At 38.2% G+C, this 14,995-nt stretch overlaps 1 protein-coding gene across 2 annotated transcripts in view; it reads right to left on the bottom strand.

Annotated features, from left to right (window-relative positions):
• Nucleotides 1-882: 882 nt before the first annotated feature.
• METTL15 (methyltransferase 15, mitochondrial 12S rRNA N4-cytidine) overlaps nt 883-14,995 on the bottom strand; it is a 382,575-nt gene continuing 368,462 nt past the window's right edge. The window contains exon 7 of one of the 2 annotated variants that reach the window (XM_067749556.1): nt 883-1,884. In XM_067749556.1, coding sequence (XP_067605657.1) covers nt 1,801-1,884 — 84 coding nt within the window. In that variant the 3' untranslated portion in view covers nt 883-1,800. The remainder of the gene's footprint in view (nt 1,885-14,995) is intronic. The other variant, XM_067749558.1, reaches the window with a different exon arrangement.

Raw genomic sequence — 14,995 nt, forward strand, 5'->3', positions numbered from 1 at the left:
CTTTTTTGAAGTATGCAGTTTACTGGTCAGAAGCCTTCAAAAATAAAGTACTTTATTACAGGAGCTTTAAACTGAGTAGGATTAAAATGAAGAAAATTAACTCTCTTTCCAATGCATTAGATAAGATACAGAAAGAATTCCATTAATTCAGGTTTAACATGAGAAATACAGCAGATATAAAAGTTATTTTTTAATATAGGTAGAGAATGGGAAATAGCAACAAGATTAAGGAAAATGTAAAAGGGCCATGATTCATATTCAGAGGTTTTTTACTAGTTCTTCTCATGAATTTGACAATTTGTAATTTGGCAATTACTTTAAAAGTCTGAATTTTTTAGGGTAAATCAACTTCATGTTTGGAAAGATTTATTCTGGATGGGGAATTATCATAAGATGCATTACAACTTTACCGACTAGATGAAAAAAGCTGAGTAGGTCTCTATTAAATAATAGTAATGATAGTAAAAAAAAAAATAGTACCACATCTCATATCCATTGCCTTTTTCTCCTTGCAATGACCTAGTGAGCACCGACTCCCTTCATCAGATCTCAGTTCAATTATCACTTCCTCAGGGAGACCGTCAAACACATTGATTAGGTCAAATCCCCTTCTCCCTGCCTACTGCCCTCACCCTCATGATAAACTTTTACTTTTTTTTTTTTTTTTTTGCGGTAACTGGGCCTCTCACTGTTGTGGCCTCTCCCGTTGCGGAGCACAGGCTCCGGGCGCACAGGCTCAGCGGCCATGGCTCACGGGCCTAGCCGCTCCGCGGCATGTGGGATTTTCCCGGACTGGGGCACGAACCCGTGTCCCCTGCATCGGCAGGCAGACTCTTAACCACTGCGCCACCAGGGAAGCCCCGTGATAAACTTTTAAAGCATCATGCTTCTCTCCTTGTAGGAGTTAGCAAAGTTGCAACTTTACATTTATTTGTGCACTTCTTTGACAAATGTCTATCTTTCCACTAAAGTATAAGCTGCCCAAGGACACAGACTGGTTTAGCTTTCCGATTAGTCACCAGCCTCTAGTACAGTGCCAAGAAAGTAAGAGGTACTCAATGCTTATTTGTTTATTGAATTATGAATGAATAACCAGGCAAGGCAACTGTGAGATTAATGTCATATTACAAAGTAGTTAATAAACTCAAAAACTCCAGTTAGCTAACCCAAGATAACACAGTCATTTAGTAACAGAGTTGGGTGGAACTCAACCCCTTGTCCTACTTTCTTTTCCCAATGTGTCTTATCAGAAAAACTATAACCAAAGCATTACGACTCAAATCAGTACAAGTATAAACTAACTAACCAAATTTGTTTTCCATCACAGTAGTAAAATAAATCAAGTGACCATCAGCAATATTCTAGGTGAATGATTATTTGCAAAGTAAAGTTAAACATCATTCAACCAAATGAAAATATGTCCTCAGAAAATTTATGTTTATTTTTTAAAAGAGAGGAGAAAAGGATTGTATTTTATAAAGTCTGCATCTGCTTAGGTGTAAAGAGCAGACACTTCCTAAAATAGGTAGATCGAACAAATAAGAACAGGGTTTTGATTTTCTTTGCTGTTCTTTAAACAATAACATACATGCTTAGTTTTGATCACTTGATCTAACAGACAAGAAAATCATGATGCAGAAAAGAGAATTAAATTGCATGAAGCTTATGTCAGAGCTTGTATTAATTTTCTAGTTTGCTTGGGCTGCTGTAACAAATGCTACAGACTAGGTGGCTTAAACAGAAATTTATTTTCTCACTGTTCTGGAGACTAGGAGTCCAAGATCAAGGTGTCAACAGGGTTTAATTTTTCTGAACCTCTCTCCTTTTCTTGTAGATGGCCATCTTCTCCATGTTGTTTTCACATGGTCCTTCCTCCGTGTGTGTCTGTGTCAAAGACAAAGAAAGAATCTTGAAAATAGTAAGAGAAAAGTGACTCATCATGTACTGGAGAGTCTTAATAAGATTAACAGCTAACTCCTCATCAGAAGCTATGAAGGCCAGAAGGCAGTGGAATAACATACAAACTGCTTTAAAAAAACCCAAATTTTAAATTCTAAGAAAATTCTATGAGCAATTCTATGTCAAAAAATTAGAAAACCTAGATGAAATGGGAAGTTTTCTAGAAAGATACAAGGTACCAAAATTCTCACCATAAATTTTGAAGTCCTTTATGTTCTTGTCCATACACAGTAGTCTCATCTATCATCATATCCCCTTTAGCTTATTATACCTCAATTAGCCTGACTCTCATTCAGTTCCTAGCATCATGGAATACAAAATGCTGTATTCCTTTAACTTGTTGATTGTTCCATTTTATCTTTGAGGACTCACTTTAAATGCTATTTCTGCAAAGACAATTTCTTGAACTCCTTATAAGTAACTACTTATTAATGTAATACTATCTGCTTTACCAAAGATAATTTCCTTCATGATAACTTTCCCTCAAATATATACTTGGTAGGTTCTAATCTAGTTTCCAATCAGTTCTATGTTCAAAAACTATGTCCAAACTTCTTTCCTAAATAAAATTCTCAAGGCTGATTTGGGTCTTTGTTTCTGAGCTCCCAGGGCAATATATCTCAACTTAATAGTACATATCTTGAGACCAGATGAAATTAAAAATTTGGGTGGGAAGGCCACACACCCTTAAATCTGATCTTCACTCCAGAGTAGTGTATAAATCAGACACTGCCACTCAAAACCTCTTTAGATCTCATGTATTACAGTTGGGGTTTTGAAGCAGGAGTTTTTAGATGACCTAAATTTGAGATTCTCAATATTCCCTTATTGTCTGACAACTGTCCAGTTATTTCAGGATTTATCTTTATTTTTCTTGATGAAAGGAGGAAGTAAAAGCCAATTTACATGACTATTCTGAGTCTTTCCAATGACATCCCCTAGAACAGAGTTTCTAAACCACAGCATTGCTGACATTTTAGGCCAGATAATTATGTACTGAAAGGGTCTATCCTACACATTATTAGATGTTTAGGAGCATTCCTGGCCTCTACCAACTACAAGCCTGTAGCATCACCTTCATCTACAGTTACAACAAACAAAATGTCTCTAGACATTGCCAAATGTCCCAGGGATACAAAATCACCCGCAACTGAGAACTGAAACAACAGGCTCAATAGGCCCACCTTATGCCTTCAAGTTATCACAGGCAATATGTTTACCAAATATTTGTTCAAATTTACAGCATGGGCTTCCATTTTTCAAAACTCAAAAAATGGTTTCCTGACTGCCTAACACAGAGTCAGAGTTTCTTGACTGCCTAACACATTACTGAAAGGTCAATATCACCTATTTTAAATATTTATTATAAATGGCACCACATTTCAAGTTTATGTGGAATCATAACTGCAGAATTAGTTTCCGTACAATAATTCTAGATTCAGAATAAACAAATACAAACATTTGTATATTGTGACGAAACCCAATTTAAATTCATTTCTTACATGTAAAAGTATAATTCTGGTATTTGGTGGGTAGCCTTCTATGTGGGAATTTAGAAACCCCAGTTGCTTTCAATGTGTGGTTCTGTCACTTTTAACACATAGCTTCAAGAGTCACCATGTTTATGTGTTTCAAGTCATAAGCAAAAGAACATGGAGTATTATATAAAGGAGGGTGTTATGGGCTAGACTGGGATACAAGGAAATAGGTTTGATGATTACTCTCAGTGTCTTCTACTCATCATTGTTATATTCTCTCATTGTACCTTGTACTTTTTTTCTTCATGCCATTCATCATAATTATAATAAACTAAATATTTGAGCAGCTGTTAGTTTAGTATCCAACTTGCCTCAGGGGCAGTACACTCCATAAAGACCAGAACTAATCCATCTTATTTGGTGCTGTATCTCCAGATCTAGCAAAGTTCTTGACATTTAGTACTTTCTCAATAAAGCTTTGTTAAATGAATGAATAAAAGAATAAATAAATAGATGAATTAATATCATAGATATGGTACTTGATTTAAATATAGTCTAGTAGATCTTCACAATATTGTATTATTCTTTGCCAGACACAGATCTGGACATTGGTCAACAAGAGATAATGGCTGGCAGGACAGCAGAATATCCTAATGAGGGACGGTAAGGATGGTGATGCAAGAAGCAAGCAAAACTTAGAATTCAGTGCAGTAGTCAAGAGTTTTCTCTCCTGATTACATGATCTCATGCTTACCCTGCTTAGTTAGAGCATTTACAGCTGGTTCTGATCTCCACCTTCTGGCAAGGAGAAAAGGGGCTCTTTAGTTTCCAGGGCCCAGGTTTTATTGATCATGTTGGATTCTGAGGCTTCTTCTGCTGGCTGAGATGGTTAATTATATGTGTCAACTTGGCTGGGCAATAGTGCCAAGATATGTGATCAGACATTATTCTGGATGTTTCTGTGATGCTGTGTTTGAATGAGATTAACATTTAAAATGGGAGACTTTATGGTGGTCAGATTGCCCTCCACAACATGGCTGGCCTCATCCAATCAGTTGAAGACCTAAATGAAACCAAAGACTGACCACACCTAAACAAAAGGGAATTCTGTAGCAGAGGGCTTTCAGACTTAAACTGCAGCCTTAGGTCTTCTTTGGGCCTCAAGTCTGCCCCGCCCACCCTTCATTTATTGGACTTGCCAGCCTCCATAATCATGTGAGCCAATTACAAAAAATAAATCACACAGTATCCTATTGGTTCTGTTTGATGGTAAAGTCAAACACACTGTCCATGTAGAGTGTAATACACTCTAATACATTGATTCCAGACTTCACTCTAAATAACAGTATTGCCCTTATGCTTTACAAGAATACCTACTTTCAAAGAGTTTGCATAGAGTTGCACTCATGTTTGAAATGGAAAGTGGTCTCTAAAACTGTGGGTATTAGATTCCACTTATCTATTCCCAAATTTATTAATTTTACTTGGTTTTAAGCATCTTGAGTGCAAACACTATATTATATCCATCTTTGTATTCCTAGCATCCAGCCAATAGTAGAAGATTTAGGAAAGTGTGCTGAATTAAATAAATAGACGAATGAATGGCTCAATACTTACGTGCTAAAATATAGGTCTCAATGTGGATTAAATTAAATGAGATCAAGAATGTAAAGCATTGGGCTTCCCTGGTGGCACAGTGGTTGAGAGTCCACCTGCCAATGCAGGGGACAAGGGTTCGTGCCCTGGTCCGGGAAGATCCCACATGCCGCGGAGTGGCTGGGCCCGTGAGCCATGGCTGCTGAGCCTGCGCGTCCAGAGCCTGTGCTCTGCAACGGGAGAGGCCACAACAGTGGGAGGCCCGCGTACCGCAAAATAAAATAAAATAAAATAAAATAAAATAAAATAAAGTATTTATCAAAATGCCTGGCCATAGCAAGAGTGCATCTAACATTAAGTTTCTGTTTTTTGAATGTGTATGTCAGAGATATAATTTCCTTCATTTCCATAGTTTTCTATTTTAACATCTTTATTGGAGTAGGATTGCTTTACATTGTTGTGTTAGTTTCTACTGTATAAAAAAGTAAATCAGCTATACTTATACTTATATCCCCATATCCCCTCCCTCTTGCATCTCGCTCCCACCCTTCCAATCCCACCCCTCTAGGTGGTCACAAAGCACCGAGCTGACCTCCCTGTGCTATGCGGCTGCTTCCCACTAGCTATCCATTTTACATTTGGAAGTGTATATATGTCAATGCCACTCTCTCACTTTGTCCCAGCTTACCCTTCCCACTCCCTCTGCCCTTAAGTCCACTATACATCTGAGTCTTTATTCCTGTCATGCCCGAAGGTTCTTCAGAACCTTTTTTTTTTTAACATTCCATATATATGCATTAGCATACAGTATTTTTCTCTTTCTGACTTACTTCACTCTGTATGACAGACTCTAGGTCCAACCACCTCAATAAAAATAACTCAATTTCATTTCTTTTTATGGCTGAGTAATATACCATTGTACATATGTGCCACATCATCTTTATCCATTCATCTGTCAATGGACACTTAGGGTGCTTCCATGTCCTGGCTCTTGTAAATAGTGCTGCAATGAACATTGTGATACATGACTCTTTTTGAGTTATGGTTTCCTCAGGGTATGTGTCCAGTAGTGGGATTGCTGGGTCATATGGTAGTTCTATTTTTAGGTTTTTAAGGAACTTCAGTAGTGTTCTCCACAGAGGCTATATCAATTTATATTCCCACCAACAGTGCAAGAGGGTTCCCTTTTCTCCACATCCTTTGCAGCATTTTTTGTTTGTAGATATTTTGATGATGGCCATTCTGACTGGTGCGAGGTGATACCTCATTGTAGTTTTTATTTGAATTTCTCTAATGATTAGTGATGTTGAGCATCCTTTCATGTGTTTGTTGTCAATCTGTATATCTTCTTTGGAGAAATGTCTATTTAGGTCTTCTGCCCATTTTTGGATTGGGTTGTTTGTTTTTTGATATTGAGCTGCACGAGCTGCTTGTATATTTTAGAGTTAATCCTTTGTCAGTTGCTACATTTGCAAATATTTTCTCCCATTCTGAGGGGTTTTTTTGTCTTGTTTATGGTTTCCTTTGCTGTGCAAAAGCTTTTAAGTTTCATTAGGTCTCATTTGTTTATTTTTGTTTTTATTTCCATCTCTCTAGGATGTGGGTCAAAGAGGATCTTGCTGTGATTTATGTCATAGAGTGTTCTGCTTATGTTTTCCTCTAAGAGTTTTACAGTGTCTGGCCTTACATTTAGGTCTTTAATCCATTTTGAGTTTTTGGGGGGTATGGTGTTAGGAAGTGTTCTAATTTCATCCTTTTACATGTAGCTGTCCAGTTTTCCCAGCACCACATATTGAAGAGGCTGTCTTTTCTCCATTGTATATTCTTGCCTCCTTTATCAAAAATAAGGTGACCAGATGGTCATGGCTTTATCTCTGGGCTTTCTATCCTGTTCCATTGATCTATCTTTCTGTTTTTGTGCCAGTACCATACTGTCATGATTACTGTACTTTGTAGTATAGTCTGAAGTCAGGGAGCCTGATTCCTCCAGCTCTGTTTTTATTTCTCAAAATTGTTTGGTCTATTCGGGGTCTTTTGTATTTCCATACAAACTGTGAAATATTTTCTTCTAAATCTGGGAAAATGCCATTGGTAGTTTGATAGTGATTGCACTGAATCTCTAGATTGCTGTGGGAAGTATAGTCATTTTCACAATGTTGATTCTGCCAATCCAAGAACATGTTATATCTCTCCATTTGTTTGTATAATCTTTAATTTATTTCATCAGTATCTTAAAGTTTTCTGCATACAGGTCTTTTGTCTCCTTAGGTAGGTTTATTCCTAGGGATTTTAATCTTTTTGTTGCAATGGTAAATGGGAGTGGTTCCTTAATTTCCCTTACAAATGTTTCATCATTAGTGCACAGGAATGCAAGAGATTTCTGTGCATTAATTTTGTATCCTGCTACTTTACCAAATTCATTGATTAGCGCTAGTAGTTTTCTGGTGGCATCTTTAGGATTCTCTATGTATAGTATCATATCATTGGCAAACAGTAACAGTTTTACTTCTTCATTTCTGATTTGGATTCCTTTTATTTCTTTTTCTTCTCTAATTGCTGTGGCTAAAACTTCCAAAACTATATTGAATAAGAGTGGTGAGAGTGGGCAACCTTGTCTTGTTCCTGATCTTAGTGGAAATGACTTCAGTTTTTCACCATTGAGAACGAGGTTGGCTGTGGGTTTGTCATATATGGCCTTTATTACGTTGAGGAAAGTTCCCTCTATGCCTACCTTCTGGAGAGTTTTAATTATAAATGGGCATTGAATTTTTTCAAAAGCTTTTTCTGTATCTATTGAGATGATCATATGGTTTTTATCCTTCAATTTGTTAAAATGGTGGATCACATTGATTGATTTGCATATTTTGAAGAATCCTTGCAATCCTGGGATAAACCCCACTTAATCATGGTGTATGATCCTTTTAATGTGCTGTTGGATTCTGTTTTCTATTATTTTGTTGAGGATTTTTGCATCTATATTCATCAGTGATATTGGTCAGTAGTTTTCTTTTTCTGTAACATCTTTGTCTGGTTTTGTTATCAGGGTGATGGTGGCCTCATAGAATGAGTTTGGGAGTGTTCCTCCCTCTGCTGTATTTTGGAAGAGTTTGAGAAGGATAAGTGTTAGCTCTTCTCTAGATGTTTGATGGAATTTGCCTGTGAAGTCATCTGGTCCTGTGCTTTTGTTTGGTGTAAGATTTTTAATCACAGTTTCAATTTCAGTGCTTGTCATTGGTCTATTTATATTTTCTACTTCTTCCTGGTTCAGTCTCAGACGATTGTGCTTTTCTAAGAATTTGTCCATTTCTTCCAGGTTGTCCATTTTATTGGCATATAGTTGCTTGTAGTAAGGTCTCATGATCCTTTTTATTTCTGCAGTGTCAGTTGTTACTTCTCCTTTTTCATTTCTAATTCTGTTGATTTGGGTCTTCTCCCTTTTTTTCTTGATGAGTCTGGCTAATGGTTTATCAATTTTGTTTATCTTCTCAATGAACAAGCTTTTAGTTTTATTGATCTTTGCTATTATTTCCTTCATTTCTTTTTCATTTATTTGTGATCTAATCTTTATGATTTCTTTCCTTCTGCTAACTTTAGGGTTCTTTTGTTCTTTTACTCTAATTGCTTTAGGTGTAACTATAGGTTGTTTATTTGAGATTTTTCTTGTTTCTTGAGGTAAGATTGTATTGTTATAAACTTCCCTCTTAGAACTGCTTTTGCTGCATCCTATAAGTTTTGGTCCGTTGTGTTTTCATTTTCATTTGTTTCTAGGTATTTTTTGATTTCTTCTTTGATTTCTTCAGTGATCTCTTGGTTATTTAGCAGCATATTGTTTAGCCTCCATGTGTTTTTATTTTTTACAGCTTTTTTTCTTGTTATTGATATCTAGTCTCATAGCATTGTGGTTAGAAAAGCTACTTGATATGATTTCAATTTTCTTAAATTTACCAATGCTTGATTTTTTTTTTAACATCTTTATTGAGGTATAATTGCTTTACAATGGTGTGTTAGTTTCTGCCCCATAACAAATTGAATCAGTTATACATATACATATGTTCCCATATCTCTTCCCTCTTGCGTCTCCCTCCCTCCCACCCTCCCTATCCCACCCCTCCAGGCGGTCACAAAGCACCGAACCGATATCCCTGTGTCATGCAGCTGCTTCCCACTAGCTATCTACATTACGTTTGTTAGTGTGTATATGTCCATGACTCTCTCTCGCCCTGTCACAGCTCACCCTTCCCCCTCCCCATATCCTCAAGTCCGTTCTCCAGTAGGTCTGTTTCTTTATTCCTGTCTTACCCCTAGTTTCTTCATGACATTTTTTTTCTTCTTAAATTCCATATATATGTGTTAGCATATGGTATTTGTCTTTTTCTTTCTGACTTACTTCACTCTGTTTGACAGACTCTAGGTCTATCCACCTCATTACAAATAGCTCAATTTCGTTTCTTTTTATGGCTGAGTAATATTCCATTGTATATATGTCCCACATCTTCTTTATCCATTCATCCGATGATGGGCACTTAGGTTGTTTCCATCTCTGGGCTATTGTAAATAGAGCTGCAATGAACATTTTGGTACATGACTCTTTTTGAATTTTGGTTTTCTCAGGGTATATGCCCAGTAGTGGGATTGCTGGGTCATATGGTAGTTCTATTTGTAGTTTTTTAAGGAACCTCCATACTGTTCTCCATAGTGGCTGTACCAATTCACATTCCCACCAGCAGTGCAAGAATGTTCCCTTTTCTCCACACCCTCTCCAGCATTTATTGTTTCTAGATTTTTTGATGATGGCCATTCTGACTGGTGTGAGATGATATCTCATTGTAGTTTTGATTTGCATTTCTCTAATGATTAATGGTGTTGAGCATTCTTTCATGTGTTTGTTGGCAGTCTGTATATCTTCTTTGGAGAAATGTCTATTTAGGTCTTCTGCCCATTTTTGGATTGGGTTTTTTTTTTTTTTTTTTTTTATTGAGCTGCATGAGCTGCTTGTAAATTTTGGAGATTAATCCTTTGTCAGTTGTTTCATTTGCAAATATTTTCTCCCATTCTGAGGGTTGTCTTTTGGTCTTGTTTATGGTTTCCTTTGTTGTGCAAAAGCTTTGAAGTTTCATTAGGTCCCATTTGTTTATTTTTGTTTTTATTTCCATTACTCTAGGAGGTGGGTCAGAAAGGATCTTGCTGTGATTTATGTCATAGAGTGTTGTGCCTATGTTTTCCTCTAAGAGTTTGATAGTTTCTGACCTTACATTTAGGTCTTTAATCCATTTTGAGCCTATTTTTGTGTATGGTGTTAGGGAGTGATCTAGTCTCATACTTTTACATGTATCAGCCCAGTTTTCCCAGCACCACTTATTGAACAGGCTGTCCTTTCTCAACTGTACATTCCTACCACCTTTATCAAAGATAAGGTGTCCATATGTGACAACGCTTGATTTTTGACCCAAGATATGATCTATTCTGAAGAATTTTCCATAAGCACTTGAGAAGAAAGTGTATTCGGTTGTTTTGGGATGGAATATCCTATAAATATTAATTAACTCTGTCTTGTTTAATGTTTTATTTAAAGTTTGTGTTTCCTTATTTATTCTCTGTTCGGTTAATCTGTCCATTGGTGAAAGTGGAGTGTTAAAGTCCCCTACTATTATTGTGTTACTGTCGATTTCCCCTTTTATAGCTATTAGCATTTGCCTTATGTATTGAGGTGCTCCTAGGTTATGTATTGAGGAGCTCCTAGGTGCTTCTAGGGTGCATAAATGTTTACAATTGTTATATCTTCTTCTTGGATTGATCCCTCGATCATTCTGTACCATCCTTCTTTGTCTCTTAATAGTCTTTATTTTAAAGTCTATTTTGTCTGATATGAGAATTGCTACTCCAGCTTTCTTTTGACTTCCATTTGCATGGGCTATCTTTTTCCATCCCCTCACTTTCAGACTGTATGTGTCCCCAGGTCTGAAGTGGGTCTCTTGTAGACAGCATATATATAGGTCTTGTTTTTGTACCCATTCAGCTTGTCTATGTATTTTGGTTGGAGCAGTTAATCCATTTACCTTTAAGGTAATTATAGATATTTATTTTCCTATTACCATTTTCTTAATTGCTTTGGGTTTGTTTTTGTAGGTCTTTTCCTTCTCTTGTGTTTCTTGCCTAGAGAAGTTCCTTTAACATTTGTTGTAAAGCTGGTTTTGTGGTGCTGAATTCTCTTAACTTTTGCTGTAAAGCTCTTAATTTCTCTGTCAAATCTGACTGAGATCCTTGCTAGGTAGAGTAATTTTGGCTGTAGGTTTTTCCCTTTCATCACTTTAAATATGTCCTGCCACTCCCTTCTGGCTTGCAGAGTTTCTGCTGAAAGATCAGCTCTTAACTTATGGGGATTCCCTTGTATGTTATTTGTTACTTTTTCCTTGCTGCTTTCAATATTTTTTCTTTGTACTTAATTTTTGATAGTTTTGTGTGTCTTGGTGTGTTAGTTCTTGGATATATCTTGTATGGGACTCTCTGTACTACCTGGGCTTGATTGACTATTTCCTTTCCCATATTAGGGAAGTTTTCAACTATAATCTCTTCAAGTATTTTCTCAGTCCCTTTCTTTTCCTCTTCTTCTTCTGAGACCCCTATAATTTGAATGTTGGTGCATTTAATGTTGTCCCAGAGGTCTCTGAGACTGTCCTCAATTCTTTTCATTCTTTTTGTTTATTCTGCTCTGTGGTGGTTATTTCCACTATTTTATCTTACAGGTCACTTATCCATTCTTCTGCCTCAGTTATTCTGCTATTGATTCCTTCTAGAGAATTTTTCATTTCATTTCTTGTGTTGTTCATCATTGATTGTGTTCTCTTTAGTTCTTCTAGGTCCTTATTAAATGTTTCTTTTATCTTCTCCAATCTATTTCCAGATTTTGGATCATCTTTACTAACATTACTCTGAATTATTTTTCAGGTAGTCTGCCTATTTCCTCCTCATTTGTTTGGTTAAGTGGGTTTTTACCTTGCTCCTTCATCTGCTGTGTATTTCTCTGTGTTCTCATTTCACTTAACTTACTGTGTTTGGGGTCTTCTTTTTACAGGCTGCAGGTTAGTAATTCCTGTTTTTCTGGTGTCTGCTCCCAGTGCGTAATGTTGGTTCAGTGTGTTGTGTAGGCTTCCTGGTGGAGGGGACTGGTGCCTGTGTTCTGGTGGATGAGGCTGGATCTTGTCTTTCTGGTGGGCAGGGCCACATCCGGTTGTTTGTTTTGGGGTGTCTGTGAACTTAGTATGATTTTAGGCAACCTCTCTGCTAATAGGTGAGGTTGTATTCCTGTCTTGCTAGTTGTTTGGCATGGGGTGTCCAGCTCTAGAGTTTGCTGATCGTTCAGTGGAGCTGGGTCTTAGCATTGAGATGGAGATCTCTGGGAGAGCTCTAGCTGATTGATATTACATGGGGCCAGGAGATCTCTGGTTGTCCAATGTCCTGAACTCCACTCTCCTACCTCAGAGGCTCAGGCCTGACACCAGGCCTGAGCACCAAGACCCTGTCAGCCACATGGCTTAGAAGAAAAGTGAGAAAAGAAAGAAAGAAAGAAAGAGAAAAAATAAAATAAATTAAATTTTTTAAATAAAAATATTTTTTAAATATTAAAATAAAAATAGTAATAAAAAAAAGAAGAGAGCAACCAAACCAATAAACAAATCCACCAATGATAACAAGCACTAAAAACTAAACTAAGATAAACATATAAATCAGAAACTTGTCAGTCACATACAGCAAACCCCAATTCTACAGTTGCTCCCAAAGTCCACCACCTCAATTTTGGGATGATTTGTTGTCTATTCAGGTATTCCACAGATGCAGGATACATCAAGTTGATTATGGAAATTTAATCCACTGCTTCTGAGGCTGCACAGAGAAATTTCCCTTTCTCTCCTTTGTTCTCACAGCTCCTGGGGTTCAGCTTTGGATTTGGCCCCACCCCTGAATGTAGGTCGCCCTCGCATCTGTTCTTTGCCCAGACAGTAGCTGGTTAAAGGAGCGGCTGATTAGGTGTCTCTGGCCAGGGGGAGAGAGGGGTATGGCATGCGGGGCAAGCCTATGGGGGCAGGGGCCAGCATGATGTAGCAACAGACTGAGGTGCACCGTGTGTTCTCCCAGGGAAGTTGTCCCTGGATCATGGCACCCTGGCAGTGGCGGGTTGCACAGGCTCCTGGGAGGGGAGGTGTGGATAGTGACCTGTGCTTGCACACAGGATTCTTGGTGGCTGCAGCAGCAACGTTAGCATTTCATGTCCCTCTCTGGTGTCCATACTGACAGCCACGGCTTGTGCCCATCTCAGAAGCTCGTTTAGGCAGTGCTCTGAATCTCCTCTCCTCGAGCACCCGAAACAATGGTCTCTTGACTCTTAGGCAGGTCCAGACTTTTTCCCGGACTCCCTCCCGGCTAGCTGTGGCACACTAGCCCCCTTCAGGCTGTGTTCACACAGCCAACCCCAGTCCTCTCCCTGGGATCTGACCTCCGAAGATGGAGCCTCAGCTCCCAGCCCCCACCTGCCCCGGCAGGTGAGCAGACAAGCCTCCCAGGCTGGTGAGTGCTGGTCGGCACCAATCCTCTGTGCAGGAATCTCTCCACTTTGCCCTCTGCACCCCTATTGCTGCACTCTCCTCTGTGGTTCTGAAGCTTCCCCCCCACCCCACCCCCATTTCCACCAGTGAAGGGGCTTCTTAGTGTGTGAAAGCTTTTCCTCCTTCACAGCTCCCTTCCAGAGGTGCAGGTCCCATCCGTATTCTTTTGTGTGTTTTTTCCTCTTTCTTTTATCCTATCCAGGTATGTGGGAGTTTCTTGCCTTTTGGGAAGTCTGAGGTCTTCTGCCAGCGTTCAGTAGGTGTTCTGTAGGAGTTGTTCCACATGTACATGTATTTTTGATGTATTTGTGGGAAGGAAGGTGATCTCCACGTCTTACTCCTCTGCCATCTAACATTAAATAGTAATATCTATTACAGGCATACCTTGTTTCATTGCACTTCACTTTATTGCACTTCACAGATGCAGTGGGTTTGGGGTTTTTTTGTATCACAAATTGTAGGATTTTGACAACTCTGCATCAAGCCAATCTATCAGCACCATTTTTCCACCAGCACTTGTTCGTTTTATGTCTCTGTGTCACATTTTGGTAATTCTCATGCTATTTCATGCTTTTTCTTTTTATTATATTTGTTATGGTGATTTGGGATCTGTGAACTTTGATGTTACTATTTTAATTATTTGGGGGCACAAGGAACCATGCCCATAAAAGATGGTGAACTTATTGATAAATGGGTATGTTCTGACTGCTCTACCTATCTGCTTCTGTTCCCTCATCTCTCTCCCTCTTCTTGGGTCTCCCTATTCCCTGAAATACAACAATATTGAAATTAGGACAATTAATACCCCTATAATGGCCTCTAAGTGTTCAAATGAAAGAGAGTCACATGTCTCTCACGTTAAATCAAAAGCTAGAAATGATTAACCTTAGTGAGGAAAGCACACCAAAAGCTGAGACATGCTGAAAACTAGGTCTCTTACTCCAAACACTTAGCCAAGTTGTGAATGCAAAGGAAAAGTTTTTGAAGAAAATTAAACAAGCTATTCCAGTGAATGCATGAATGATATGTGAAACAGCCTTACTCCTGACATGGAGAAAGTTTTTAGTGGTCTGGATAGAAAAATCAAACCAGTCACAACATTCCCTTAAGACAAAGTCTAATACATAGCAAGGCCTTAACTCTCTTCAATGCTATGAAGGCTGATAGAGGTAAAGAAGCTGCAAAAGAAAAGTTTGAAGCTAACAGAGGTAATTCACAAAGTTTAAGGAAAGAAGCTGTCTCCATGACATAAAAGTGCAAAATGAAGCAGCGAGCACTGATGTAGAAGCTACAGCAAGTTATCCAGAAGGTCTAGCTGAGATAATTAATGAAAGTGGCTACACTAAACAACAGATTTTCAAT

The sequence above is a fragment of the Pseudorca crassidens genome, chromosome 9 (assembly GCF_039906515.1).
Source record: "Pseudorca crassidens isolate mPseCra1 chromosome 9, mPseCra1.hap1, whole genome shotgun sequence".
In the NCBI taxonomy this organism is placed as follows: domain Eukaryota; kingdom Metazoa; phylum Chordata; class Mammalia; order Artiodactyla; family Delphinidae; genus Pseudorca; species Pseudorca crassidens.